Source organism: Orcinus orca, chromosome 10 (assembly GCF_937001465.1).
Source record: "Orcinus orca chromosome 10, mOrcOrc1.1, whole genome shotgun sequence".
In the NCBI taxonomy this organism is placed as follows: Eukaryota; Metazoa; Chordata; class Mammalia; order Artiodactyla; family Delphinidae; genus Orcinus; species Orcinus orca.
This window is the reverse complement of record NC_064568.1, coordinates 38855698-38865611: the sequence shown is the minus strand read 5'-3', so window position 1 is coordinate 38865611 and position 9914 is coordinate 38855698. Positions and strand designations below refer to the sequence as shown.

The 9914-nt window shown below is 39.0% G+C and overlaps 1 protein-coding gene across 1 annotated transcript in view; it reads left to right on the top strand.

Moving 5' to 3' along the window:
• Positions 1–3637: 3637 nt before the first annotated feature.
• Positions 3638–9914, top strand: part of IHO1 (interactor of HORMAD1 1) — a 29959-nt gene continuing 23682 nt past the window's right edge. Inside the window, exons 1-2 of the mRNA XM_004283936.3 lie at positions 3638–3787; positions 7431–7501. Coding sequence (XP_004283984.1) covers positions 7446–7501 — 56 coding nt within the window. The 5' untranslated portion in view covers positions 3638–3787; positions 7431–7445. The remainder of the gene's footprint in view (positions 3788–7430; positions 7502–9914) is intronic.

The following is a 9914-nucleotide window of genomic DNA, read 5'->3' as shown; positions in this document are numbered from 1 at the left end:
AGTAAGTTAGGTCTGGAACCTGGGGAGTAGTCATTCTAAACCCCAAACCACATGCTATATAAATTACTCTCCTCTGTCAGCATAAACAGAAATGGAAGACAATAGAGGATTTATTATCTATATGTAGTTATAATGGCCTTAAATAATGGCCTTATAGTGATATGTATAAAATTGTCTAGATTCTTTTTTTAAAAAATAAATTTATTTACTTATTTATTTTTGGCTGCGTTGGGTAATCGCTGTGCATGGGTCTTCCCTGGTTGCGTTAAGTGGGGGGGCTATTCTTTGTTGCTGTGCACTGGTTTCTCATTGCGGTGGCTTCTCTTGTCGCGGAGCACAAGCTCTAGGTGCGTGGGTTTCAGTAGTTGTGGCGCACAGGCTTCAGTAATTGTGGCTCGTGGGCTCTAGAGTGAAGGTTCAGTAGTTGTGGCACACGGGCTTAGTTGCTCCCTGGCATGTGGGATCTTCCCAGACCAGGGCTCAAACCTGTGTCCCCTGCATTGGCAGGTGGATTCTTAACCACTGTGCCACCAGGGAAGTCCAAAAATTGTCTGGATTCTAAATCTAGACTTTAGATGGAGGAAATTCTGCTAGTGTGAATGGAAGAAAAAAACTCGACTATCAAAGAAATAAGTAAACATGGGACTCAGGAATCCCATATTTATTTCATCTCCTTTATTAAAATATATAATAAAATTTGTGATTAGGGACTTGAAATGCAATAACTGAAAACAAATCATATATATTTTTTAAAATATTTATTTATTTATTTTTATTGTGCCGGCTGTTAGTTATGGCATGAGGAATCGTCAGTTGCAGCATGCAGACTTCTTAGTTGCAGCACGCATGCGGGATCTAGTTCTCCAACCAGGGATCGAACAGGGGACCCCTGCATTGGGAGTGCAGAGTCTTACCTACTGGACCACCAGGGAAGTCTCCATCTATTTTAAATTTGTGGATACTTGGAAAGATTTGCTCCATTGTCATAATTTAGTTACTCATTTAACAATAAATATTTTCTGAGCACCTATTATTTGCCAGCACAATTTCTAGATTTTGAGGATACAGCAGTGTACAAAACAGACAAAAATTCCTATCCTCAAAGAGCTTAAAATTACATTCTGGTAGGCATGGGTGTGCATGCTGAGACAGGCAAAATAAGATAAATTCATAAAATAAGTAGTGTATTAGAATGATAGGGTGGAGAAAAAGCAGGGGAGAGACATAGTGATTATTATTTATTTATTTATTTTTGGGCTGCGCCGCGTGGCACGCAGAATCCTAGTTCCCTGACCAGGGATCCAACCCATGCCCCCCTGCAGTGGAAGTGCGGAGTCCTAACAACTGGACCGCCAGGGTATTCCCCATAGTGATTATTGAGGTTTTACAATTTTGAATAATTTGAGAGAATACCTGAAGGAGGTGGGATAGCCTATTATGCTGATATCTGAGGAAGGTGTAAACCAAGAAAGAACAGAATGGGCAAGGGATCTGAAGCTGGTGTGTATCAAGTAAGGGAGAGCAATAGTGAGGAGCCCCATAAAGGTATGGAATGGAGTGTAAATGGGAGAGAGGCAAGGTTAAGGGAAGACTGCAGAGGACACAGAAGAAAACCATGAGAACTCTGGCTGCAGTGAAGAGTTTGAACAAAGGGGTATTATGATCTGACTTATGGTTAGAGTAACTTCCACCCTTTCCTAGAGAAGAGACTATAACTTGGAACAAGGGTGAAATCAGGGAGACCAGTTTGGATTGCGGTAATCCAAGCTTGTGGCAGTGGAATGAGGTTGTCAGATATAGCAAATAAAAATACAGGATACCCAGTTAAATTTCTGGATATGTTTTGTAGGAATTACCTTAGTATTTGCTTAAAGATTGGATTTGAGAAAGAGGAGTCAAGGAGGACTCTTAGGTTTTGGCCTGAGCAACTGGAAAGATGAAGTTGCCATTAACTAGAATGGGAAGACTAGATGGGGAATGTTTGAGAGGAAAGATAATGATCTCGGTTTTGGATATGTTAAGTTTTAGGTGCATATTAGTCATCCAAGTAGAGATGTCAAGTCAGCAGTTGAATATAGGAGTCTGAAGTTCAGGAGAAGCGTCTGGGCTAGAGGTTGCAACTTTGGGAGTTGTCAGCTAATACAAGGTATTTATTCATTTATTCACTTTTTATTGTGGGAAATTTCAAATATATAAAAGTAGAGATTCTTGATGAATGAACTCCAATGTACCTGTCACCTAGCTTCATCAATTATCAACCCAAGGCCAATCTGTACCCCTCCCCAGCTGCCCAAGCCCATCTCCATTGTTTTAACGCAAAGCACAAAAAAATTAGATTATTTCATCCATTTAAAACTTAGGTATATATAAAGATAAATACTCTGTTTTTGTCATAACCAAAATATCATGATCATACTTAAAATGACAATTTCTTAATATTATTAAGTAACTAGTCAATGTTTAAATTTCCTTGTTTTCCTACAATTCAGGATCCAGAATAAGTGGACCTGTACAGTTGACCCTTGAACAACACAGGTTTGAACATCACAGGTCCACTTATACATGGATTTTTTTCAATAGTAAATACTACAGTACTACACAAGCAGTTGGTTGAGTCCTGTGATGTGGAACTGCAGATGTAGAGGAACCACGTATACGGAGAGCCAGTTATAAGTTATACCTGGATTTTCAACTGCACTGAGGGTTGGTGCCCTTAACCCTTGCATTGTTCAAGGTCAAGTGTACTTGGTTGATGTGACTTATACATCTCTTCTTTTTTAATTAAAAAAAAACTTTTTTTTTTTTTGGTTTTTTTTTTTGGCTGCATTGGGTCTTTGTTACTGCATACGGGCTTTCTCTAGTTGCGGCAAGCAGGGGCTACTCTTTGTTGTGGTGAGCAGGCTTCTCATTGTGGTGGCTTCTCTTGCTGTGCAGCACAGGCTCTAGGCGCACGAGCTTTAGTAGTTGCAGCACATGGGCTCAGTAGTTGAGGCACGTGGGCCCTAGAACGCGTGGGCTCAGTAGTTGCGGCTGGGCTGCGGGCTCTAGGGCATGTGGGCTTCAGTAGTTGTGGCACTCGGGCTCAGTAGTTGTGGCTCGGGGGCTCTAGAGTGCAGGCTCCATAGTTGTCGTGCACGGGCTTAGTTGCTTCATGGCATGTGGGATCTTCCCAGACCAGGGATCGAACCCATGTCCCCTGCATTGGCAGGCGGATTCTTAACCACTGCGCAACCAAGGAAGTCCCTATACATCTCTTTAAATCTATAGTCTTCCACACCTTCTTTCCTCTTGCCTTTTATGGGTTGAAAGAATAGGGTCATTTAAACTGTAGAATTTCCCACTCTCTGGATTTTGCTGATTGCATTCATTTTGTGCCATTTAACCCCTGTATTTTCTGTAAACTGGTCCTTACATCTAGAAGCTTAATCAAATTAAGGCTCAATATTTTTGGTATGTATACTTCTTTGTTAATGCTGAGAACCTCCTGTTCAACCTCATCAAGAGGTGCATACTAAGTCTGGATCTTTCTTTGTGATGAAAAGATCAATCCAGAGGTTTAGGTGTTGCCAGCCTGATCTATCCAGTATCAAATACCCTTATCAGCCCTTCACGTCTTGGTTTTAGCAGCCATTAATAATCATTTACTAGATTCTTTATTTTCATTAGGGCTCCAAAATGATGATGATCTAATTCTACCATTCATTCTATGTTTATTAGCAGGAATACTTCTATAAAGAAGAACTTTTTCTCATCTATATATTGGTTACCCCAAGATACAGTTTAAAAGGTAAGGTAAATTATAGATTCTTTCCCTACCGGTTTTCAGAATAATGAGTGGGTTACCTATCCTCCAAAGTGACTGATGAGGGTTTTTAAAAATATAATTATAAATTTAACAGAGAAAGCCCCTTTAAGTTAGCTCTCTTGTAGTCTTTGGCCCTAGTAATCTTTGATAACTTCCTTGTTGTCTGGTACAAGGCAATGTCTCAGACTCATCTTGCACATTTCCTGCCCCAGACCTGGTTCCTTTTAGTGAGGAATGGTATTTCAAGACCCAAATCTGGGTAATAAGGTTGGTCATTATTTCGTGGCATTTTCAGTGGATGGAGCTATGAAACATATTTTTAAAGAGAATAATACATCAAGAGTTAATGATTTTTCAATTTATTTCAAACATAGGATTATAGGGTTTTTGTTTAATTTTGTCATTGATTTTATATTTGTATCTCTTTTATCGTACACTGAAAATTTTGATTCCCAATGTCATTAATATAATTATTTATTTGCAATATATATATATATATATATATATGAAAACAGATACACAGATTCCTGTGTTGCTTATTTCTTCCTTAGGATACGCTCCACCAGGGATGTGGAGTCACATCACCATATTTAGAGGCACGAGAAATAAACTCTGTCTATGGGGGTCAATCACCACCTTGCTTGTTTCACTTTGCTTCTTTGCTGGGATTAACTTTTTTCCCCCATTTTGATTTAATTTTAATTGTGTGACTGCATGTAACGATACTTACATAATTCTAAAGTTGAAACTGAAAACTGCTACATTTGGAGAGGTCTAGCTTAGCTTCCATCTCTAGCCTCTTCACCTTATTGCCACCCTCCCCCTAAAGATAAACATTTTTATTGGTTTTCAGTTTATCTATCTTCTCTATATGTCCCTCCCTCACTCCCTCCCTTCTTTCCTCCCTTTTTAAGAAAAATATAAGCACATTTATGTGTGTGTATTTATATTCATATTACCCTGCCTTTTCTTGGATGAAATAAGTGCATACCACACACACTGTTCTTCACCTTGCTTTTTTTTTTTTTTTTTTGCGGTATGCGGGCCTCTCACTGCTGTGGCCTCTCTCGCCGCGGAGCACAGGCTTCGGACGCGCAGGCTCAGCGGCCATGGCTCACGGGCCCAGCCGCTCCACGGCATGTGGGATCTTCCCAGACCGGGGCACGAACCCATGTCCCCTGCATCGGCAAGCGGACTCTCAACCACTGCGCCACGAGGGAAGCCCCACCTTGCTTTTTTTAACTTAGCAATATATCCTGGAGGTCATTGCCAGAGTATATAGAAGAAATCTTCCTTACTCCTTTTAACAGCTCCATAAAACTCCATTGTGTGAGTGTACCATAGTTTGTTCAACTATTCCCCAGCTGATGGACACTGGGTTGTTTCTGGTCTTGCTATAATAAGATAGTGTTGCACTGAAAAGGCATGTTTTTGTTTTTGTGTTTTGCCATAGTATTATTGGGATAGATCCCTAGAAGTAGGATTGCTGATTAAATGCTAAATACATATATATGTCCTAGATAATGCCAAATTCTCCTCCACAGAGAAATACCATTTGGCCTTCCCACCAGAGGTACATGACAGTGCTTCTTTCCTCACAGCCTCAGTAACAGAATACATCATCATACTTGGATTTCTACCAATTTCATAGGAAAGAAAATAGTCTCAGTATGATTTAATTTGTATCTCTTTTAATGTGAGTGAGATTGCCCATATTTTCACATATATATAAAGGCCTTTGTGGGTTGTTTTGTTTTGTTTTGTTTTGTTTTGTTTGTTTCTTTGTTTGGCTGTGCCACTCGGCTGCAGGGTCTTAGTTCCCCAACCAGGGATTGAACCCGCACCCGCAGCAGTGAAAGCAAGGAGTTCTATCCACTGGACCGCCAGGGAATTCCCATATAAGGGCCTTTGTGTTTCTTTTACTGTGAACTGTTGGCTCATATGTCCTGACCATTTTCTATAACTTTTATGTGATACAAAATTTTCTTTTTAAAATTTTTATGTAGTTAAATTTGTCAGTGATTTTTTTTGTTCTGGACTTTGAGTCAAAGTTTTCCCCACTTCCAGGCTATAGAGGAATTTACCAGTTCCCCCACCCCAGTGTCTTTATGGTTTCATTATTATTTCATCTTTGATCCATTTGGAATATTTTGTAGTATATGGTGAAAGGACTAGATCCGATTTTTTTTTTAATATAGCCGTTCAGTTATCCCAACTCTACTTTTTAAAATGTTTATCTGTCCCCAATATATCTGAGATACTACCTTTATCATATGCATACTACATTTCCATTTTCAAATAGATCTATTGCTATATTATAATAGACTATTACATTTTCAAATAGATCTATTGCTGTTCTACTGGTTTGTCTAACTGATCATGTGCCAATATGATGTGTTGAGAGGTGAGGAGACATCCTTGCCTTGCCTTGTTCCTGATCTTAGTGGGAAAGCTTTTAGTTTCTCACCATTAAGTATGATGTTAACACAACATTGTAAATTAACTATACTCCAATGAAAATGAAAAAAAAGTATGATGTTAGCTTTGGGTTTTGGGATAGATGTTTTCTATCAAGTTGAGGAAGTTCTCCTCTATTTTTTACTTTGTTGAGAGTTTTTATCATGTATGGATGTTGGATTTTATCAAATGCTTTTTTTGTATTTATTGATATGGTTATATGATTTTTCTTCTTTAGCCTGTTGATGTGATGGATTATATTAATTGATTTTTCAAATGTTGAACTAGCCTTGCATGACTTGGTTGTTGTGTATAATTCTTTCTATACATTGTTGGATTCAATTTGCTAATAATTTGTTGAGGACTGTGCATCTATGTTCATGAGACATACTGGTCTGTAGTTTTTTTTGTAATGTCTTTGTCTGGTTATATTATTAGGGTAATGCTCAGCTCATAGAATGAGCTAGAAAGTGTTCCCTCTGCTTCTATCTCTTGGATGAGATTATAGAGAATTAGTATAATTTCTTCCATAAATGTTTGGTAAAATTTACCTGTGAACCAAGCTGGACAATATTGCCAGTTTTTTTTTTTAAATAAATTTATGTATTTATTTTTGGCTGTGTTGGGTCTTCGTTGCAGTGCATGGGCTTTTTATTATGGTGGCTTCTCTCGTTGTGGAGCACGGGCTGTAGGCGCGTGGGCTTCAGTAGTTGTGGCACATGGGCTTAGTTGCTCCACAGCACGTGGGATCTTCCCGGACCAGGGATCAAACCCGTATCCCCTGCATTAGCAGGAGGATTCTCAACCACTGCGCCACCAGGGAAGCCCTATTGGTCTTTTTCTAAAAGCAGATTATTAGTAGGGTGGCAGAACAAGAAACAAGAGAGCAAAGGATGGAAGGCAAATTTACTGTTTCACAGGTGGCTGGGCTCTCTCTGGTATTAAGGAGGGGAATTTGTATGCAATTTAACTGCAAAAAAACCCCCAAACAAACAAACCACAAAACCTATTTCTGGCACATAGGTAATGGGTATTTTCACCAATTGGATGTGAATATAACTGCTGAGATGTCCTTGTCTACATATAATAGTCACCAGTAAAGTAATCTTTGGAAAAAATTATAGTATATTAATCTTTTAAATTAATGTTCCTCTCTTCTTTTTAAAAGGAATAATTATAAGACATGAATTTTAATGTCTGGAATATCAAAGAGATGCTCAGTATTCCCTCAGGCTCTGGGTAAGTTTTCTGGTTATATACTCTGATACTTAAGAGGATCTTATAGTTGCACTGATTTCATAGAAACAGGCTCCCCTTCCTATTAGTTTATAGTAATAGGGTTACCTGATATAGCTTCTTCCCTTTCTCTTCCCTCTCTTGTCACCACTGCACCCTCCCATATTTGTCTTTTTCCTTTTGCCTATTTTCTGATTATAAAAGCAGTTTCAATGGCTATGTGTGTTGAGTAATGACTCTGTCCAGCACTGGACCTAGGGACTATGAGAGTTAGACATGGTCCAACATCTGGAAACTCTCACCTCATTTGGAGCAATTGCTATTGAAACAGCAAGGATCAAACTCAAGACAATGTTCAGATAAGTGTTCAATTGTGTAGTACAATTTGTAGGCACCATGAAATCAAGAACCACTCCAACTGTTGACAGGGCTCATTGAGATACTGCCCCCTCTACTACTCCACTGAGGTACTTATATTGGTGTCCACTAGCCATGCAGTAGGCCTGCCATTGCTAACTTGGTGGGCGTACCCCAGAAGTAGTATATATTAGGGGATTTCCAATTGTTTTGGTATGCTTTTATCATTGGATAGTTTCTTTTCTTCCTAACACCTTCCTAAAGACAGCAAAAAACCTAAAACATTGTTGTTGTTGTTGTTTCTCTTAAAAAGAAGAAAAGAGCTTACAATTGATACAGAGTAGGGGGAAAAAAATCTATGCTTAATTCCAGATCGTAGCTTTAAGATGTGAATCCTACAGGACTTCTGTAGGCTTACAGAGCTGTTTCTTTTCCAGCCCAGCTAATTATTCTCTTTGACCTAAGAGGGGAGACACAGAGAGCTATTTAGCTATTTTGAGCAGTGATTATGCAAATCATATTATATGTGTGCAGCCTATTACCTTAGCTAATCTTAGAAAATGATTCTATGAGTCAAAATAATGTCTCTGTTCTGAGCAAGTAGGGTTTCTTTTTGTCTTGTATTAATAAATAATGATTCGTTTAGCTTAGAATATGTACTTATAGGCTATCTATTTTAAATCTAACATTTGGAAAAGGAATGATCTACATGTACGTGTTTTAATGAAAAGCATGTTTTCTTGGGTTACACAACAGCATTAAGTAACACAAATTGTTACCGAGGTGTCTTTCAAGTAAAACTTGAAGACTATATATTTTACTTGTCTGTCCACTTATGTGCTGTCTCTGTAGTAGGCTTAGTACACTGTGTTCAAGTGTGATTGTATCATTATCAATATCATTATCCCCTTCATATGTGAGATTTAGACTGGCATAAGTATCCATGGGAAGCAATTTGGAAGTCCACAGCTGGAAGTATTTAGAACAAGCAAGGATATGACACTAAAAGTGTGAAAGGGAATAACACAATGTTTAATGGATCTTTCTTTGTGCAAACCTGAGTTGATCATATTCTTCAGTCTGGATGAGGCCTATTTTAGTCTGCTTGGGCTGCCATAACAGAGTACAATAAACTGGATGGCTTAAATAACAGAAATTAATTTTCTCACAGTTCTAGAGATTGAAAGTCCTAGAACCCTATGCCAGCATGATTGGTTTTGGGTGAAGACTCCCTTCTTGGCTTGCAGACAGCTGCCTTTTTCTGTGTCCTCACATGGTGAGAGAGAAAGAATGAGGGCAAGCTCTTTGGTGTCTCTTCTTAAAAGGACACTAATCCTGGGCTTCCCTGGTGGCGCAGTGGTTGAGAGTCCGCCTGCCAATGCAGGGCACATGGGTTCGTGCCCTGATCCGGGAAGATCCCACATGCTGCGGAGCAGCTGGGCCCGTGAGCCATGGCCGCTGAGCCTGCGCGTCTGGAGCCTGTGCTCCGCAACGGGAGAGGCCACAACACTGAGAGGCCCGCGTACCGCAAAAAAAAAAAAAAAAAAAAGGACACTAATCCTATCGTGAGGGTCCCACTCTCCTCACCTCTTCGAACCCTAATTACCTTCTAAAGGCCCCATTTCCAAAAACTGTCAAAATAGAGCTTAGGGCTTCAACACATGAATTTTTGGAGGACACAAACATTCAGTCCATATCTAGGTCTATCTTGTGTTTGTTGTATTATAGCTCCTTCTCTCCCTCCAATCCTGCTCCTTTCCTTCCCTACAGACACACAATCTAGGAGAGTTAATATGTATCCTTCCAATTAACCTTCTACATACTCAGTTACATACTTGTTTGGTGTGTATGATGTACCCTTATAAATTACATTAATGTATGAGAGAGTTCATTAAATTTTTACTTTTTCTGCACTCAAAAATTATATTTTTGAGACTTATCCATATGGTTATATGTAAATCTAGCTTATTGCTTCTGACTACTGCATCAGTTATATGCATAAGCCATATTTTATTTTTAATCTATTCCCTTAGTGATGAACAAATTCAACCTTTTAAAA